Consider the following 21,520-nt stretch of genomic DNA (forward strand, 5'->3'; position numbering starts at 1 on the left):
GTGGCATAGCAGTTAAGCGCGTGCAGTCTGCTGCTGGTGGCCCGGGTTCGGATCCCGGGCACGCACCAACGCACCGCTTGTCAGGCCATGCTGTGGTGGCATCCCATATAAAGTGGAGGAAGATGGGCACGGATGTTAGCTCAGGGCCAGTCTTCCTCAGCAACAAGAGGACGATTGGCATGGATGTTAGCTCAGGGCTGATCTTCCTCACAAAAAAAAAATGCCAAGAGCGAAGGAAGAAAAAACTCAATCATCCATAATTAAGTTAAGCCTCCTACTTCAAAATACACTTAGCATAATATTCCACAAGTGCGAGGAATTTTTCAGTAACTCCTCAAAGAGAAAACTCTAAACCCTACTCAACACGCCCATGTATGAGAAACCTCAAAGACACCTCAAAGTCAAAAGCGTGACTCCTCAAATCCAGATGTCTACTAATCAATCCAGGATAACAGTAAAGGGCCATTCTAAACCTGGTGATCTAACATTTGCCAAAAACCCTACTGCTAAAACAATAACAACAACAAAAAAAGGAGTCATGCCCAATGCCGTGTCCGACATTTTGTTCCGTGTCCTAGGGGACATTATCATGTCCTACCTTAGAAGCTCTGGATTCTACACTGCATGATCAGAAATTCTGTCAACACTGAAGTAGCTCTGCTCCTCCCTCACTTGTATGAGCACACTGGAGGCCGATTATCCTGACATGGAGTTGCATGTCCACTGTCAGGTCTCAGAAGGGACCTGGCAGCAAGAGTTACAAAAAAGACAGGAATAGTGGTTTGAAGTTGATAGCCAAATGCTAGGCACTTTCTGCCCATAAAAAGGCCCTTTTCTTCAGTGTTTGCGTCAACTGTAACAAAAGAATCAAGAAAAAAATAAATAAGTTGCTTCATATTGTAAGCCAATCAAATCCACCATGAAGGCATCCCAAGGAAGACGCCTGGCTGATGCTGATGGAGAAATTATTTTCTAAGAACAGTGTAGAGTCCATTTTCTTTCTTAAATAAAGATAGATGTTTTTAAAATGCTTACGCCCTTACAAAAATGGCCTTTTTCCTCCAGCTTGTACGGATAAAAAAAATTCTAATTTCAGCAAATTAGTTATGCAAATCACTTGGGAACATTTTTATCACCACTATATAAACACACTATATAAATACGCAAAACATTCTATACAACGCTAATATGCAGAGGGGTTATTTTTTCTTAAAGACAATAGAACAAACTAATATTCTCCTAACTTCAAGTTCAGAGTTCTGAAAGCAACTATTATGAGAACTAGGTTAAAAGTTTGAACTAAAAAAGATTAGACAGTCCACCTATAATATGTGTCACTCAAAGAGAACTTAAAAGTCAAAAAGCAAACTTAGAATTCTGAAATAAATTGATAAGAAAGTCAAAAGACATCTACCACCATTTTTTGCCATTTATGTTCATTTGCAAATTTTAATATAAACATTTGCAAATAATAAGCCAAATCTCACCTGTTCAATTTCAAATATATATATACAGCAGTTTTACATTCTTATATTTAATCACTCATATTATGCCATGACATTTTAACTAATATCCTTTAAGCAGAGAAATACCTTAACAGTTGAGAAACCAGGAGTCTGATATAAACAACATGTAACAAATAAAAATTTTTAAAAAATACTTTACATATTTTACTAACATTTCCTAGAAAAATATATCATATAAATTACTAAAATCCTTCAATTTTACTAATAAACAGCTTAGAATATGTTATAACATATTCACTATCAATGCTGTTAAAGTTTGATATTGCAACAGATTTTACTATCCCATCTGCTTATGTCCGATCGACTTACATTTGGCGCTTAATGTACTCTTTAAGCAATGCTTCTTCCACAGGATACACCTGTACGCCTGTACCATCATCATAGTAATACATCATACTCGTATTAAGTTCTGTTTGAAATGGTTGATCAGTCCTCTCACCATGTTCTCGATAATCATATGAATAATCAAAGTTCACTTGATGTGTATAAAGAAAAAGAAAGGTGATCATAGATTAAAAAAAAATAGTTACTATAAAGAAAAATCCAAAGTGAAGTATTTCAAGGGATAACAATATAAAACTATCTTTATTATCTGACAAAAAAAAGTTAGTTGAAACATTATATGGGATAGCGGGAAAAACTAACAGTGGGCTTGCATACTTTTTTCAAAGCTCATCTAATTTAACAAAACAAATAATCATGTCATACCTCGAGGATTTCCTCTGCCTCGTCCTCTTCCCCGTCCTCGGCCTCTTCCTCGGCCTCTAAAGGAACCTCGAATATTACAACCCTCACTTCTCACACTGGAAACTTCATCTTGATCATCTCTCTTTTCTCTATCACGCCTCCAATCTTTTTAAAATTAAAATATTTTTATACATTCCAATTTGCAACTATGAATAACACGATTATCTTTACGAAAACATGGTAACCACACCTCCCCACTCTGTAACTAGTTGTTAGTAACCAGGCATTCTTTAGATAGATACGAACTTAAGAGATCTCATAGGAATCTGTCAAAATGTCTCTGGCATAAAAGAGGGCCCATAAAAGTACTGATATAAAAAGAAAACATTCTAATAAGTAAAATAACATACTACAAAGATAAAGAGGTCCTTTGCCAAGACTATACTATTGAAGATTCAAGAATTTCCAAGACAACTGAGTTTGCACTATATAAAATGCCTAAAAAAATACTTACATTCACAAAATGTTTAAGGAAAGGATGTTTCTATTTAAATAAAAAACGTTCCTGGGGCCAGCCCCGTGGCTTAGCAATTAAGTGCGCGCCCTCCGCTACCGGCGGCCCGGGTTTGGATCCCGGCCGCACACCAACGCACTGCTTCTCCGGCCATGCTGAGGCCATGTCCCACATACAACAACTAGAAGGATATGCAACTGTGACATATAACTATCTACTGGGGCTTTGGGGCAAAAAAAAGAGGAGGATTGGCAATAGATGTGAGCTCGGAGCTGGTCTTCCTCAGGAAAAAGAGGAGGATTAGCATGGATGTTAGCTCAGGGCTGATCTTCCTCGCCAAAAAAAAAAAAAAAGTTCCTTTTAAAGAAAAAAGAAAATGAAAACACAAAAACTGGAAAAGATATGTGCAGCACGATACAGAAATTACATTCAGAATACCTATAGAACTCACACAAATGTCTCTTATGGACAAACACTACATGGCAACTCAATGGGAAAAATGGCTAAAAGACAGGTAGAGCAAACAAGGAAATGCAAACGAATAATACATATTGAAAACAGTGCTCAGGGGCCGACCCAGTGGCACAAGCGGTTAAGTGTGCGTGCTCTGCTGCCGTGGCCCAGGGTTCGCCGGTTCGGATCCTGGGCATGAACCGACGCACCGCTTGGCAGGCCATGCTGCGGCGGCGTCCCATATAAAGTGGAGGAAGATGGGCACAGATGTTAGCCCAGGGCCAGCCTTCCTCAGCAAAAAAAGAGCAGGATTGGCAGATGTTAGCACAGGGCTGATCTCCTCACAAAAAAGAAAGAAAGAAAAAAAAAAAAAGAAAATGGTGCTCAGCCTCACTGGCCATGAGAAATGCAAATTAAGACAATGAAAGAGTATTTCATCTGCCCTAATCTGAAAAACATTTTAAGGTCCTGTAATATCAAATGTTGACCAAGACAGAAAAGGTAGAATATCTGTTTACTGCTAGAGTAAAAACGGGCATATCCATTTTGAAAAACAATCTTGAATAATCAAACAAATTTGAAGGTACATATATCCTAGAGACCAGGGTTTTTTAACCTTGGCACTATTGACGTTTTGAGCCATATAACTCTCTAGTGCGAGGGGTTGTCCTGTGTACTGCACGATGTTTAACATCAATCCATGACCTCTACCCACTAGATACTAGTAGCATTCACTCACCACCACCACTCCCCTCCCCAGTTGCGAAAACCAGCATTCTCGAGAGAATGCCAAATGCCCCCTTCAGAGGGAAAAAATCACCTTACTTTGAGAACCTCTGCCCTAGCCCCTGCAATTCCTCCTCGATGCATATCTTAATACAGCCTTTTCCAAACATTTCTGACTCAACCTACAGTAAGTCTTATTGTACACTTACAAAATACACATACAAAAATTTTTTTGTGATTTAAACACAAGTGTCATGAAAAAATATTTACTATGTAAAGCACTCTAGTCTATCAATTTTTTGAAAAATCTTATCATGGCCCAGTACACCAATTTCGTAAAACACTCAAGGGTTGCAGTCTGAAGAAATTACCCTAGAGAACCTCTTGTACATGTTTACTAGAAAATATGCATAAAAAGGTTCATGGCAGCACTTTAATATCAAAAAACTGGAAACAATCCAAATGCCCACCAACAGAACAGATTTTATCACATAATAAAATACCCTTTAGCAGGGGGAAAAAAATGAATGAATCACAGAAATACAACCAACAAGCATAAATCTAAGAAACTTAGACTAAGTGAAAAAAATGAAGTGCCAAAGAATATGTGAATGGAGTCATACTGGATGCCAATTTCAAAAACATTCGAAAAAACTAAAACATTCAGGCTTCCCACCCCCCCATCCCAAGGAGGGAAACAATGGGATGCAAGTGTGGAGGGCACACAGGGAAATTCAAAGGTAATGGTAACATGCATTTCTAAACTGGGAGCTGAGTTCCCAGTGTTCATTTTATTACTGTTCTTTATAACCTTACACATTTTCTCATACTCAATATTTAATAATAAAAAAATTTTGAAGTATGAATATACATTACTTTTAGAATAAAAGATTAAAATGATATATTTGAGAAACAATGATACAAGAGGCAAAAAGTGTCTTTTTTTTTGTAGATATGTTTTATAATTTTATCATCATATTTTGTGAACAATTGAGCAAATATAATGACTAGATTTTAGATGACAGAAAATTTTAAAATTATCAGATTTAAAAGATTTCAGCAGAAAACTATAAAACCAAACACTCATCCGATTGTTTCCATAAATCCTTCTGTCCTCCTCTGCTTTCTGAAATCTAAGCAAACCCCGTTGAAATGATGTATCTGGGGGATGATTTTTAATGATAGAAATACCACTAAATGAAAGATTGATGGGACACTTTCTAATGGATGGATAACGCTAACAACACCTGAACCAACTCAACCTTAACACAACTGAAAGTGAGACACCCAGACATTTTATTCCTACTACAGTGATACAATACACACACATACACACACACCATGAAGCATTCCTCCCAAAACAAAATCAAAAATAAACCGGAACCTAGGGCCGGCCCCATGGCTTAGTGGTTAAGTGTGCTCGCTCTGCTGCTGGCGGCCCGGGTTTGGATCCCGGGTGCGCACCGACGCACCGCTTCTCCGGCCATGCTGAGGCCTCGTCCCACATACAGCAACTAGAAGGATGTGCAACTATGACACACAACTATCTACTGGTGCTTTGGGGGAAAATAAATAAATTAGTTAATTAATTAAATTAAAAAAAAAAAAAAAAAACCAGAACCTAATCACTCTGGCTCTCATTACCAGTTATATATAGAAAAAACAAAACAACTCATTACAGGATATCCTGACAAAGATTCAGCCAAATCCAAAATATGGGAAATTCCACATGACATATGGCCTCACAAAGAGCAAAGGAAAGAAACATTGTTAGTGAGAATGTAAAGTGGTACAACCAATTTGGAAAACAATTAGGCAATTTCTTATAAAGTTAAATATACACTTACCATACCACCTAGCAATCCGCTCCTAGGTGTTTACCTGAGAAACTAAAACATATGCCCACACAAAGACTTGTACACAAATATGCATAGCAGCATTACTCATAATAGCCCCAAACTGGAAACAAGCCAAATATCTCTGAATAGATGAATGGATAAAAGGGTACACACATTCAAAAGAAAACTATTCTGCAATAAAGAGGTAGAAACTACTGATACAGGGAACAAGACTGACGAGTCTGAAAAACATTATGCTGAGCAAAAGGAGAGACAAGAGTACATAATGTATACTGTATAGTTCAATTTATATGAAATTCTAGAAAAGAGAAATCTAACCTGACAGAAAGTAGATTGGTGGTTGATGGAAGTAACAGTAATGTGAGTGTATTTTTTTTTCAGTGAGGAAGAGTGGCCCTGAGCTAACATCTATTGCCAATCTTCCTCTCTCTTTTTTTTTTTTTTTTTTTTGCTTGAGGAAGATAGTCCCTGAGGTAACATCTGCGCCAATTTCCTCTACTTTGTATATGGGATACCACCACAGCATGGCTTGATGAGCAGTGTGTCAAGGATCCGAACCTGTGAACCGAAGTGGAGTGCGTGAACTTAACCTATGCCACCGGGCTGGCCTTGAGTGTATTTTAACATATGTAATTTATAGCTCAGTAAAGTTGACTTTTTAAAAAAGGACCCAGAAACCACCCAGAAGAGATTTCCACTAGCCAAATCTGGGACAATTTGAGCGTCAAATTAAATAATCATAGTAACAAATTATAACCCATTGAAAAAATAAGAAGCCATAAGTCCATACTGATAATAATGGGAAGCTGTTCCTCATAGTGGAATACTAACTAATAAATATAAAAGGAATGATGCAGTAAGAAAAAGCATTCACAACCACCATGACAGTAATTAAATCAGGCAAGAATCATCAATGGAAACTAAAGCTCATGTGAAAAGTCTGATGAGAAACTGGGTATTTCCACAGTCTCAAAGTCTCTCCCCACAAATTACATATTAATTACCAAGGGGAAAAGAGTATCTTTACAATAAAGAAACCTGGAGTACATCATCTTAACCAAGTGCTCAAAGTTAATATCACCAATAATAAAATAAACCAAGATCATGTGCATTTCCATGTGACGTACTAAGAAGAAAACCATTTAACTTCCGTAGTACGCCTGCCAAAAAATCATAACACAAATCTGATCATGAGGAAACATCAGAAAACCCAAAGTGATGGATATCTACCAAATAACTGTCCTAAGGTCTCCAGAAAAAATCAATGTCATGAAAGACAAAAGCAGAAGAACCATTCCAGACTAATGGAGACTAAAGAGAAAAGACAACTAAAAGCAATGTGTGATCCCAGATTAGATCCTGGAAAGGAGGGGGAAAAAACTGTAAAGGACATTATTGGGAAAATCTGCCTCTGGACAGTCATACTGTATTACTGTTCTTATGATATATACTCTGAAGGTATTTCGCGTTAAAGGGGCACAAGGTCTGCAGCTTACTCTCAAAGAGTTTATACTATACATGGTTACTAAAATAATAACCATTAAGTAAGACCAAGTCTTTTTGTCATTTTCCTCTTAGACTGTAACTTACTTCGTGTATCATTTCTCCTATTATTATGTGATGATTTATTTGCTTCAAGTTGACATCTTGAGCTGTTCCGGGATCCTGGTCTTTCTTGACTGTCTGGTCTTACATCATCTAAGTGGAGTGGTACCCACCTGTGCTTATTAGCTTGAAGAAAACAAAATAAAATCATTTAACGACAATGCACGATTTTCATTAAAGCACTGCAATTCTGGAAGGACTCTAAATTTTAATTAAATCAATGACTTGATTTTTCCTTAAAAAGCTTACTATGGAGTACCAAAATAATTTTCCTCTTCTCACACAGCTCCTTAATAAACTTGTTTGTGCAAACAGTATTTCTAAAAGTCAAGTGAAAAGCCAGTGATGGAGTATCCTTGGAATTCTTTTGCTTTTAAACGAAATGCTCACTCTTCTGTTTAATTCTGATGGATAAGCTATTTAAAAATAGTACATGTACACCCTACTCCTGTCTAATACTTGATTCTTAGGCTTTAGAACAGGGTATATCTGATAAGATCTTATAATGTACACACTGGAAAGTCTGACTAGTGATTCAAAACACTTTTAGTTTCGAATCACTGCTTAAATATTGATTTATCCAGCATTACTACTAATGAAAGGGGTTTCTCAAAATTAAGTTTAAGTATAAAATTTGTCTAACTGCACTTGAAAATCTTTTTTCAGGTACTACACATTTTCCTAACTTTTTTTTTTTTTTGAGGAAGATTGGCCCTGAGCTAACACTTGGTCCCGATCTTCCTCTTTTTCTTTTTTCTCCCCAGTACACAGTTGTATATCCTAGTTGTAGGTCCTTCTGGTTCCTCTATGTGGGATGCCTCCTCAGCATGGCTTGATGAGCAGTGAGTAGGTCTGCGCCCAGGATCCGAACCGGAGAACCCTGGGCAGCAGAAGCAGAATGCACGAACTTTTTAATGGCTATGCCACTGGGTCGGCCCCTCCTAACTTCTTAAGATAAGAGATACAAGGAATGTAACTTTTCTTGTTGATTAAATGATAGTGTAATTGTTATACTATAGTAAAATTCTGAAGATTACCTATTCATAGATTCCATAGTTAAGGTTTCAAAATGTTCAGTCTTCTGCCCAATATATATTTTCAGCTAAAACAAAAAGACTCATGGCCAAAGGAAAAACTACCAAGGTAATTAAGGAAAAGGGAATATTGGTGTGTAACTGCAGCGCTGATTTCCTACAAATCCTGCAAAATATGGATAGAAGAGGAAGAGAGAATACAAAAAAATCTAAAAACTCTTTAAAGTCTATACTATAAATTCTATCAATGAGATTCTTTTGCATAAACAGGCTCTTCTTTTGAAGATAAAAACGTGTGCATGACTTGATTATATGAATTACTCTAACTATAAACACCTTGATTTCAGTGTTGGCTGATCAGTTTTAATTGAGGCAACTAACAAGACAAATTTTAGAGCAGGTCTGTCATTTATGAATTCTAGACAGTCAAAAAGACTACTTAGGGCCAGCCCCATGGCTTAGCGGTTAAGTGCTCGCGCTCCGCTGCTGGCAGCCCGGGTTCGGATCCCGGGCACGCACCGACGCACTGCTTCTCTGGCCACACTGAGGCCGCGTCCCACATGCAGCAACTAGAGGGATGTGCAGCTATGACATACAACTATCTACTGGGGCTTTGGGGGAAAAGATAAATAAATAAATAAAATTATAAATGTAAAACTTTAAAAAAAAAAAAAAGACTACTTAGACATCTAAGCAGCATGAAAAAGGTAACTGATAAAGTCTTAGGGGAAATTGTTTTCTAAGAACCAGATGGTTGTCCTGTTGCCACCACTTTTGAGCAATTGGACTTGGCTCATTGCATCAAGGGAGCCTAATGTTTACCCTGAAGCTAAGGATTACATATTCATTAAAAAAAAAAAAAAAACAATTCAAGTAAGTGCTCAATATATGGCAGATTGCTAGTTCCATTATTAAAGAAGTTGGCTGGCAAATACTGCATCATCATGAAATGTCCCCTACATATATGCTTTTACAAAGCAATAAATCATAATCTGTCCCTTAGACACGAGAAAAGTTTTGAAAAGAATATGGAAAGGGATGTAAAGACAATATTTTTTTCTTCAAAGGTGAAATTTAATGGGGGAATGCCATGAGGAAAAAAAGAACAAAATTCTCACTTTCCTATTAGAAAAATAGTCTCAGAACTCCCTGAAAAACAAGCAGCAGTTCCAATGCAGATTTAAAAAATAATCATCATACAACTTTCCAAGAATATATCTACACCCATCTCTCTAAGTGGAACTTCATTCCAATCTTACATCAAATACAAGTCAAATGCAAAAAGGAAAGCCTAATAGTTCAGAAACGTTTCAAAAGCAAATTAGTTACCATTGCAGATGGTATCCTGAGGAAACCCAAAATACTCATTGGTGACTACTAGGAATCAACTGATTAAATACAATTCTTCATTACTACAACTTTTTTCCAAAAATTAAAATCAAAATGAAGATATAGATAAAGTAACCTCTCTTTCATTGATTACCTTACTGAACCTCATCCTCACCAACATTTTCACTGGGACCATCTAATTTACAATAGCCAAGACAAGGAAACAACCTAAGTGTCCACTGATAGATGAATGGATAAAGAAAATGTGGTATATATATACAATGAAATACTATTCAGACATGAGAAAGAAGGAAATCCTGCCATTTACAACTTGGATGGATCTTGAGGACATTATACTGAGTGAAACAAGTCAGAAAGAGAAAGACAAATTCTGTATCATCACACTTATACATGGAATCTAAAAACGCTGAACTCATAGAAACAGAACAGACTGGTGGTTGCCAGAGGCAGGGGGTGGGGGATGGGGCAATGAGTGAAGGCAGTCAAAATGTACAAACTTCCAGTTATAACACAAATTAGTTCTGGGGATGTAATGTACAGCATGGTGGCTATAGTTAACAATACTGTATTGTATATTTGAAAGTTGCTAAGAGAGTAGATCTTAAAAGTTCTCATCATAAGAAAAGAAAAAATGTGATTGTGAGGTGACAGATGTTAACTAAACATTGTGGTAATCATTTCGCAACATATATATACATCAAATCATTGTGTTGCATACCTTAAACTAAAACAATGTTATATGTCATTACATCTAAATAAAACTGGGGAAAAAATAAAGTTATAGATGAACTAACCTCTCTTTCGTTGATTACTTGACTGAGCCTCATCCTCGCTGACGTTTTCACCAGGACCATCTAATTTTGTTTCCTGGCCTTCTTTGCTCTCACTGTTACTTCTCTTTTCAACCTTGTCTTCTCTTTCTTTTCTATTTTGTGGCTTCTTATTTCCTTGGCTGAGGACACTCTGACACTGCAAAGTTTTTAAAATAATTTTCATAAACATTTTCACTAACATATCCAAAAATCTGTGGTACTATACCTTACCTAAATATTGCAAAACAAATGACAACTTGTATCAAAAATAAAACACTACTTTCAAAAAGCACTGTCAAAAGAAAACCCAAGCCACAGACTGGCAGAAAATATTTGCTAAGTATTTGATAAAGGACTTGTATCCAAAATATATAATGAACTCTCAAAATGAAGTAATGAGAAAACAACTCAATTTTTAAAAAATGGGCTAGGGTTGAACACACACTTCATCAAAAAGATACACTGATGGCAAACGTAGACAAAAAGGTGCTTGACATCACTGGTCAGAAAAATGCAAATTAAATGTACAATGCGATACCACCGAATGCCTAAAATTAAAAGACTGACCACATCAAGTATTAGTGAGGATGTGGAATAACTACAATTCTCATACGCTGCTGGTGAGAATAGAAAGTTTGGTAGTTTCTTAAAAAGCTAAACAAACAGCTGCCATACAATCCAGCTATTCTACCTACTCCTAGATATTTACCCAAGAAAAATGAAAGCGTATATCCACGCAAAATTTTGTACACAAAATATGTATAGCAGCTTTATTTGTAACAGCCAAAAACTAGAATCAACGCAAATGTCCATCAATAGGCGAGTGGACAATGTACATCCATTCAATGGAATACTACTCAGCAATAAGGAATGAACTACTGATACACACAACATAAATAAATCTCAAAATAATTAAGCTGAGTGAAAGCTAGAAAAAAAGTGCATACTGTATGACTCCATTTATATAAAACTGTAGAAAATACAAATTAACTATAAGCGACAGAAAGCATATTCTGTAGTTGCCTGGGAACATAGGGAGAATGGGACAGGGAGAATTACAAAGGAGTGTGAGGAAGTTTTGGAGTAATGGTCAAGTTCATTCTCTTGATGGTGATGATGGTTTCACAAGTGTATATAGATCAAAACTTATCAAATTGTACCCTTTATATATATATATACAGTTTATTATATGTCATTCATACACCAATTAAGCCTGTTTAAATTAATATATATTATCTACAACTACACACCAATAATACTGCACAAATTACAAATAGCAAAGTGTACAGTATCAAAAGAAAACATGTAACGAGATAATCACATATGCCACTCCTCTAAAGAGCCCCTTGATAGAATCTCAGAACCATCTTTTAGAGCTCTCATAGTTAAATTAAAAATCCATTAATTGAGCACTTCTTGATATGATACATATGCATATATATCTATGTGTATATAGTTAGCACTTCAACACATATTGAAAGATCATAAATCAAAAAAACATATATAACAAATTCTGAAACACAAAATGGGATTCAATTAGACATATCACATTAAAAATTAATCTATTTGTAGGCTTTACATGAAGATGACAGCACAGTAACCATTCCTTCCAAATGTAAAGTTCCCACTTAAGAATAGAACCAGATGAAAGCAATGTGATGAATGAAATCAGGTATCCGAACAATGGGTAAAACTATAAAGAGGGTAGCTGCTGAGTTTTCAGCACCTCTTTATTAACGTAATTCTCTAAATGTGGAGTAAATAAACTCTGCATCTTTAAATGAGAATATTTTCCCTTTACTTAAAAAAAGCCTTAAAACAATACTCACTCCAGTGTTCACTAATTCACTTGGTGTTGGCCAATTCGCCATATCGCTGAAATCACTAGCCTAAGAAGTAATAAATAAGTGTTATGTCTGCAAATTAGAAATTTTATATAGAAAATATATTTTCTAAAAGTGAAAGCAATTTTAAAAATCACCTACATTCAATTATATGCAGGCATTTGCCAAATTAACCCAAAAGCTACTCAAACAACAGAACACTGAAATAAGAATGCTTTGGGGGCCGGCCCCATGGCTTAGTGGTTAAGGGCGTGCTCCGCTACTGGTGGCCTGGGTTTGGATCCCGGGCGCGCACCGACACACCGCTTGTCTGGCCATGCTGAGGCGGCGTCCCACCTACAGCAGCTAGAAGGATGTGCAACTATGACATACAACTGTCTACTGGGGCTTTGGGGAGAAAAAGGGAAAAAAAAAAAAGAATGTTTTGGTCTTATGATCCAACTTCTAGTACTACTTAATGACACTGACTAAATTGATATACACAGAGGCATATGGGAATTTGGACAAAAGCTACAATTTTCTAGTATATTAACTTTAAACTAACATCAATGATAAAACTAGAAGAAAAATACACAATGGTTTGAGAAGAGTTCCTAACGTAATTTTCAAAATCAATATAGTTAAGAACTACTTCGTGTAAAGACATACCTTGTTGGATTTCTTTGTCTTGAGTTTTCCTGCTTTTATAATTTTTGGGGAACTGAGCTCTAAAAAAGATACATAGAATTGTTTTATAACCAATTCATTCAATATATTTAACCAAATAACTAGTATACTAATTTCAGTAAGTCAGTGTAGTCATCATTCACAGCAAAATTCAAAGTTCTGAGACTCAACTTCCTAACAAGAAATCAACTACATTCCAAATGTAGATTCTTCAGTGTTCAATCAAGAAGTGGGAAATATTAAGTTTACTTACACTGAACTGAGAGACCAATTCTTTCACTAACAGAATGCAACATGTAAAAATTAGGAATATAAAATGTTTAAATAAAGTTAGTAACTCAATTGCCAATAGGATACACTTTTCTATACAACTAATACATTTACCTTATCAAAGAACATCCAGAAAATAAGTCAGAAGACTTTAAACCATCTGTCCTTGAAAAAAAACAAAGTTTGGCAACCAAATTAGGTTGTATCTAGATTCAAGTCATAAAAAATACAACAGGTCTCTGTAAAAGTTTGTATAAGATGGTATCACCACTTGTCCCTATCTTGCATAAGCACACAGTGGTTGACAATAAAAAATACATATATATATACTGTCTCCAAATGAAGCTTTACTCTGTCTTTTAGTTTAGTTCATTACCTAGCAAGATGACACGTCATCTAGCTAAACATGACCTAAAGTAAATATTAAAAAATAGAATAAATTTGAGATCTGCATCTACAGAAAATATAATTCACCAAAACATGTATCCCATAAATCATAGCAATAACCAATACATAGAATAAAACAAAGCAATCTTTGAATTAAAACCCAGAAGCAGATTTAAATGAGAGAATACTTATCAAAGGAAGAGGGATGAATGATGAAGATGTCACCACAGATAGGCACACAGGGATCTTGAATGAGGTAGTAATTCTATTTCTAAAGCAGAATAGTGAGTACATAGGTATTTGTTTTATTTTTCTTTACACTTTAGGTACACATAGTATATGTATATGTGTAAATGTGCATAAGGATAAAATATTTCATTAAAAAAAATTAGACAAAGTAGAAAAAAAATATAGGCAAACAGGACCAAAAAAAAGATGGCAGGAAAAAACCTAATTTAATAAAGAACAATATTTGCCTGAACATCATCTAGAATTTGACTGAACGATGTTCTGTAAATACTATGTAATGTATATATGTAAATACTATACTTTATGAAAGTTTACAGTATAGAACATTTGAGGGACTTTTCCTTCAACAAAGTGGAAAACATGTCCCAAAATATCACTAAGTAAAATAAATTAAGTGCCTGGTAGTTACAAAATACAGTCTTATACAAACTATCTGATGTGATGGAAAGTAAATAAGGCACAGGCCACACATGCAAGTTGTATTTAGCATTATTACAAATTAGACATTAATAATCACAAAATTAAGGTCAGAAATTAAAGATAAAAAATTATTCTGACCAGGTAACAGTAAAAACAAACTTTTTGGGGCTGGCCCGGTGGCACAGCGGTTGAGTTGGCGCTCTGCTTTAGCGGCCCAGGGTTCACAGGTTCAGATACCGGGCACGGACCTGCACACCGCTTATGGGGCCATGCTGTGGTGGCGTCCCACATGTAAAGTAGAGGAAGACAGGCATGGATGTTAGCCCAGGGCCAATCTTCCTCAGCAAAAAGAGGAGGATTGGCAACAGATGTTAGCTCAGGGTTAATCTTCCTCACCAAAAACAAAAAAAAAGTAAAACGAACTTTTTAACTTCAATGCTAAATGCCACCATCAAGTTATTAACAAACTGAAGAAAAAATATTTGAACATGACAGAAAGTTAATAATCTTTCTATTGATTTAAAAATCAATATAGTCCCATACTCTACCCAGACTCTGATTATAACTCTAGCTAAAAGTGAGTAAAGGAGTCGGGGAGGAAGAGTCTTGAACTTTATTTCTTCACGTTTAAAACTAAAAGGAAAAGAGATTTTAATTTTAGTCAATTAGTTTTAACTCAAAACTTTTGGATTTTTCTTTAAAATTTAATCTCTCAACTTTAATTTCTCCTCAGGAAATACAATGGGAAAAAGTTTACATTTAACTCTGTGGGATCTATAATGCTGACATTTTATTAACGGAGTATCTTTATGTACACACTATAATTAGAATGTTTACATATATTTTATCAATACCAAATTTAACCTCATCACAGAGTATTTGACAAACTATGTTGGCCAATGTGGTTGGATACTCTGGGATAGGAAAGCGTGATTTCTTAACATTGGCTACTAAATGGCCCTTAGAATTAATTTACTTTTCCAAGAGGAAGACTTTCCCAGAACATTCCTGTTCCCACGTCCCAATTTCCTCCCATGGAAAAATGTTTCCCAATTAATGAGTGTAGGAAAATAACCGAACTTGCAAAGCCAGCACCTTTTCTGCTTTTTCTTTGGGAGCTAACTGTCCACAAAAAGCTCCCAAGCATTCTCATCTGCTCCTTCAAGCTGTCAAGTTCACAGTGGCAGACTCCCCAAAAGAGGTAGAAGGGGGGGCTTGCAGCTGCCAAGGCCAACTGCGTGGACACGTTTTACCTAATGCCAAGTTCCACATAAGGAAGTCCTTTGTGCTGACTTAGACCACCTCATCAACCCAGTCTTTTTCAGTTAAAAGAATGGTACTGAGCTTTAAAAAAACAAATCTGTGTAGAGATGAACAGATGATTCAAAAAAGTAAATACAAATGGCCAAACGTGAAATGGCACTCAATCGCACTAATAAAGAAATGTAAACTAAAACAACAAAACATTTTTCACCTATCATACTGACAAAAAAAAAGAATACCAAGTATTGCTAGCCTATAGAGAAATGGACATTTCTCTCACGCTGTTGGTAAGAACTGTGAAGTAGTAAAATCTTTCACAGGTAATCTGTCATTTACAATGTATATACCTTTAAATAAAGCAATTCCATTTCTGGGAAATTATCTGGGAATCAAGACATGGTACAAATATGGCTGTATAAGACGTTCACTGCAGCTTTGCTGATAATTGTATTTAAATAAATAACCCCTACATTCACTAATATGGGACAGCTATATTATGGCACATCCCTACAAAATAATGTAAAACTTTTAGAAATAAATCTGTACGTATCGACACGGAAAGAAGTCTACCAGGTTTTAAATATAATTTTATATATACATATAGAGAACAAGTCAAACAAGCCTAAGAAAGGAAATTTTTCATTTTCCCATGTTTTAACTTAAATGGAGGAAATTGCTCTGCACATCGTTAGAGAAAACCTAAGACTGAAAAAGCAAGCCAACCTAGAAAATCATAAAATAAAAAAACTAATTAAAAAATTATTTTTAAATATATGAAACCTAAAAAAAATTTAAGCTACTAATGGCTCCAAGTATATATAAATATACATGAGCAAATACACATCGCCATTTTTCAGACAGCACTGGTGAGACGCAACTTTTTTGAGCAAAATTTCTGTTATCTTTAAAATGTTATTCTCTAACTCTGGAAATCTATAAGGAAGTAATTCTAAATAGATAAGGAAAACAATTCATTTTAAGAGCCTGAATACTGAAAACAAAAACTGCAACATAACTGGCGATTTTACTCACTTTAACTTTCATGACCATAATCCTCAGCAAAGTTTTAATTAAGAAAATGTACTGACAGATATCAATATTTCACATGGCTTTATAATACCTAAGGGAGAAATGTAGTAAAATGTCATTTTGCTACAGTAAATGAGTGTATAAAAAAACTACTTAATTCTTGTACTCTAAAAGTGAGAGTATCAATTTGTACAGTCACTTTAGAGAGCAAGTAACAAAAGGTGATCTAACAATGCCACTTATCATCTATCCTAGAGAAAGTCAGATATATGTACAAAAAGTATAAAATGTTGTTTGAAACAACAAAGATGTTGAGCAGTAAGTAAATGGCTAAATTAACTATGTCAGGTATATTTATGGACCACTTCTCAGCAAATTTTTAAAGGAGTTAGATTAAAAAGAATCTCATCACAAGAAAAACAATTTTGTAACTCTACAGGGACGGATGTTAATTAGACTTATTGTGGTGATCATTTCACAATATACACAAATATCGAATCATTATGTTTTACACCTGTGACTAATATAATGTTAGATGTCAATTATACCTTAATAAAAAATAATTTAAAAACCTCAATTTAAAAACCTCACTAATTGTAAAGAGAAAAAATAAAAGGATGAACCAACACTTGAAATGAAAAATGGAGGATGGTAATATGCAAAGAGAAAAAATAAAAGGATCAACCAACACTGTAAATGAAAAATGGAAGATGATACTATGTTCTAAACGCATATGAAAAACCCTATATTTGGAAGTAATTGCATGGAAAGGTCTGAAAGAATATTCAGCGGACTGGTAACATGATTATCTCTTTTTTTGAAGGGGACATCAAAAGTTCTGTTTTTACAAGGAGAAAGTATTTATGTATCATTTATGTAACTTACTCAAAATGTTATTAGAGTTACTGTTATTACAGTAATAACAATAAGCTTCTTTGAGGTTTCTGGGAAGCAAATACTGGGAGAAAAGAGTGTTGATGAGGGTCAGAAAAGACTTAGGATGAAAAAGATGGAATCATCAATATCTTTACATACTATGTTTTTGTGAGTAAAAGTAAAATTATTTTAGGGAGCTGATTTTTAATATGCAAAATATAATCATGGCTAGAGATAAGTGATTAATAAAGGTCTCCAAATATTGTGATTTTAATAAAGGTCTCCAAAACAAATAAAAGTACTTAAAAAAAAAAAGTTAGGACAGATTCAGGAACAATTCTTTCTGGTCTCCTGACTGAATTCAAGACTGCAGTGACACTATTCTAGGCCTCTTGGGTGGGCCAGACTTGGGCTGAAAAGAGGGCCTTATCTGGATTACCAGAAACAGCACTACACAGGCCAGAACCATCCCAAAAGTGGAAGAAAGTGTCTCACAGGGGTGAAGAAGCAAGAGTGAAATCCAGTTAGAACTGCAGGTTCTAACGGAGAAAACTCATGTCACGACTACCGGTCCTAAAGACTCCCCTACATTTCCTATAACGTTTCTATCTCTGGTAATAAACTTTCTGGCAAAATTTTGTGGATGGAATCCCTGTACCTTATTAAGAGAGTGACAGTAAATGCAGGTTTGGCCAGGACAGACATGGTTTAAGTCTGTTATTTCAGCATAATTTATATCCTCTTTCCCTCTCAAGTGTATCCTGGTTTGTAGGCTAAATTATACAGGCCCCCAACTGATACATTATGGTACTAATTTAACACTTCCTAGTTTGCACCTACCCTGGACCCTAAGGGTCTGCTGCTCCTATTTCATTATTCTTGAAGTTGCAAATTTGCTTAGGAAATACAGGAAGCCAAAGCACCAAGTTATAGATGGCACTGTGGTATTAAGAACAGGAAGAGATGAATACATCCACTTCATTCATTTAAAAGGCCCAGAAATCTTGCCAGAAATCAACTAGCTAGTTACTAACAACAACTAGAGTAGAACCCAAGTTTCTCAGAACAGTGCATTTCTACATCACAATCTCTCATCTAAGTTACCTAAGCTATTCAACTGCAAACAGAAGTTGTGGCAGAACAGTGGAGAGTAGAGAGTCAGTATTGGGGAGAGACTATAAAGTTACTACATTACTCTAAGTCTGAAGAACCGCATTCCTGTGGGCACGGAGGCACGGAATGGATTCCAACAACAGAAAGAGTTGCCTACAGAAAGACCATCAGCAAAACTGAAATTCCCATGAACCACACCATACATCAAGCATCACCTTGTTCTTAATCTCCAACAAAGATCAAGACCCCCAATGAAAGCACCTGTAGATTAATTACATTAAACTGTTAAATATTTTTCACAAGATCACTTCCAATTAAAATTCATGAGCCTCACCTTGAAAGTTTTAAAAACTATCAAACTGATTTTACAATCAACAAAGAGTTCTTTTTTTGCTGGTTCACTGAATATAATATATAACTGTGTGTAAGTCTAGAAGTAGTGAGGTGAGACAGCCATTAAGATTCACTAGGGCCTTCTTTCTCTTTGCTATATTTTATGGAGACTTTGCTTTAAGACTTTCATTCTCTTCAGTTAGTAATAGTAGTAAACAAATATATCTTTGCAGCTAGGAGAGAATGATGGCAATACTAAATTTACAGCAAATGTTTTAGTTTTTTCTGCAAACATCAAAATTTATCAAGAATAATGAATATTACTGTGCAAAAGCTAAAGAAATCAATTAACACTTATCTCACTCTATTTGAGTTCCTATGAAGAAATGTTAATATACCCACAATAGAATGCATGTAACAATCACCTTACATTTATACCGTATCCTTTATCTCATTTGATCCTCACAACCCTGTAAACACTCTCAAAGTTTCCCTATCCCACTGTTAACCTTTAACTTTAAGAAAAACTGAAGATTTGCAAGTAAACAGCCATAAATTTCTAAATTTAATTTTCTAAATAAAAAGTTCAATTAATTTACTACAAATTAATTTAGAAAGGAAAACTAGGGGCCGGCCCAGTGGCGCAAGCGGTTAAGTGCGCGCGCTCCGCTGCGGCGGCCCGGGGTTCGCTGGTTCGGATGCCGGGCGCGCACCGACGCACTGCTTGGTAAGCCATGCTGTGGCGGCGTCCCATATAAAGTGGAGGAAGATAGGCACAGATGTTAGCCCAGGGCCATCTTCCTCAGCACAAAAAGAGGAGGATTGGCGGATGTTAGCTCAGGGCTGATCTCCCCCCCCCCAAAAAAAAAAAAAAAAAGAAAGGAAAACTAGAAGATATTGCCTTTTGTCTTTGTTTTATTTAGTATTTCCATTTAAACTTAAAGAAAAAAAACACAAAAACCTGCAATTACCACAACCAAAATAAAGCACCAAGAGCCATATTCCACTGTTCAGCATTCAAATGCAGTGGCATAACCTAATCTCCTCTAAAAGCAAGGAGGCCCAACCGAATGTTAGAAGACTACCATTTACCTAATGAGCAATCTAGTGTCATGTCAACTATCCTATTTCAACTATTTTCCACCACAATCATAACTCAAAGCCTTTTAGTAGCAACCACAGTATAGAGTCTCATTTTTAACACGACTACTCAGCAGTGTTTTGAAAACACTGAGATTTTCACCTTATCAATTATTTCACAATAAAAAGAAATCACAATCGCCCTTCCACTTGCAAATAACTCCCCTTGCTCCGACTTGCTTCACGCTTCTTAAAAGGCCCACAACAACTTTTCTATAGGATGAACCGCAGTATCTAACTCAAGTTAGCTTCCCCAAGTCACTAACACGTGGGAGCAATACCATCGAGGCCGCGCCAGGCGCGCCGCTGAGCTGCGTGCCCGCGCCGTGCCCCCACCAGTCAAGGAGAACCCGAGGTCCCACCTCTTCCTGCCGCTCCCTTCCCAGATGTCCATTTATGTAAATAGGCAGAATGAATGACACCTTGGAACGAAATACCTCGGAATGACAGCGAAAGGAGGCCTGCCCCTCCCCCAGCCCGCGCCCGCCCCGGCCGCCGAGCGAGTCGCCCCTGCACACACCCTCCCTGTGCCCACCACCGAGGAGCCACCGACCTGCCTCCAGGCTTTCCGGCGGGGGCGGTGGCGGCCCCGTCCCGGCGGGGGACAGGTGCTGGGGAGGCTTTTTGGTCCAGGGGTTCTCCTTAGGCGGCGGCGGCCGCAGCTTCTCCTCAGGGCCGGCCGCCGCCTCCTTCTCCCGGGCGTCCTTGGCCGTCGGGTCCCGCGACGCCGGTGGCGGCGGCTCTCCGCCGAAGGGGCCCCCCGGCCCGCGCGTCTTGTGCGCCAGGTGCAGCGCCAGGGGCCTCACGGGCACGGCCGCCTGGGGCACGCTGTGCCCGACCACCGGCGCCGGCGACGGCTCTCCCCGCGCCCCCGCGCTGGTGGCGGCCGCGGCCCTCTCCTCCCTCGCCGCCTCCTTGCCCTCCCGTTCGGGCGGGGGCAGCTGCTCGGCCTGCCGGCTCGCCGCGGCCGACAGCGACTCCCTCTCAGCAGCCGCCGAGGACAGCTCCCCCCGAGAGCGAGCGGCGGGCCCCGGGGCGCGGGCAGACATTGTCCCCCTGCCCCGGCCGCCCCAGCCGGAGGGAGCCCGGGGCCGGGGAGCCCGGCTGCAGGTCTCTCCGCCGGGGCACCGACTGGCTCCGGCCTGGGGCAGGGAACCCGAGAGCCCGACCGCCGTGGCCGCCACCGCCGCCCGGGTCGGCCGAGGCCGTGCAGCGCCCGGCGTGCCGCCGCTCCCCGCGTCGAACGGAGCGCTAACCGCCCGCCGGCCCAGCCCGCCTGAGCGGCGCACGCCCCGAGCCGGCCCACACGCGCCGGGCGCCGCAGCCGGGAGCCGCGAGCCCTCACCTGGCGCGGGCAGCGGCGG

At 37.8% G+C, this 21,520-nt stretch overlaps 1 protein-coding gene across 3 annotated transcripts in view; it reads right to left on the reverse strand.

Moving 5' to 3' along the window:
* The window catches only part of LARP1B (La ribonucleoprotein 1B), a 128,325-nt gene extending 106,830 nt beyond the window's left edge, over positions 1–21,495 (reverse strand). For all 3 annotated transcript variants that reach the window (XR_015553830.1, XM_087437628.1, XM_087437627.1), the window contains exons 1-7: positions 20,710–21,495; positions 13,059–13,117; positions 12,396–12,455; positions 10,549–10,723; positions 7,356–7,496; positions 2,235–2,378; positions 1,836–2,001 (exon numbers count right to left, since the gene is read on the reverse strand). Coding sequence is in view for 2 of the 3 variants with exons in the window: in XM_087437628.1 (XP_087293754.1) it covers positions 1,836–2,001; positions 2,235–2,378; positions 7,356–7,496; positions 10,549–10,723; positions 12,396–12,455; positions 13,059–13,117; positions 20,710–21,205 (1,241 nt within the window). In the remaining variant the exon portion in view is untranslated. The remainder of the gene's footprint in view (positions 1–1,835; positions 2,002–2,234; positions 2,379–7,355; positions 7,497–10,548; positions 10,724–12,395; positions 12,456–13,058; positions 13,118–20,709) is intronic.
* Positions 21,496–21,520: the final 25 nt, after the last annotated feature.

The sequence above is a fragment of the Ceratotherium simum genome, chromosome 12, assembly GCF_057802395.1.
Source record: "Ceratotherium simum simum isolate JZ-2026a chromosome 12, ASM5780239v1, whole genome shotgun sequence".
NCBI lineage: Eukaryota > Metazoa > Chordata > Mammalia > Perissodactyla > Rhinocerotidae > Ceratotherium > Ceratotherium simum.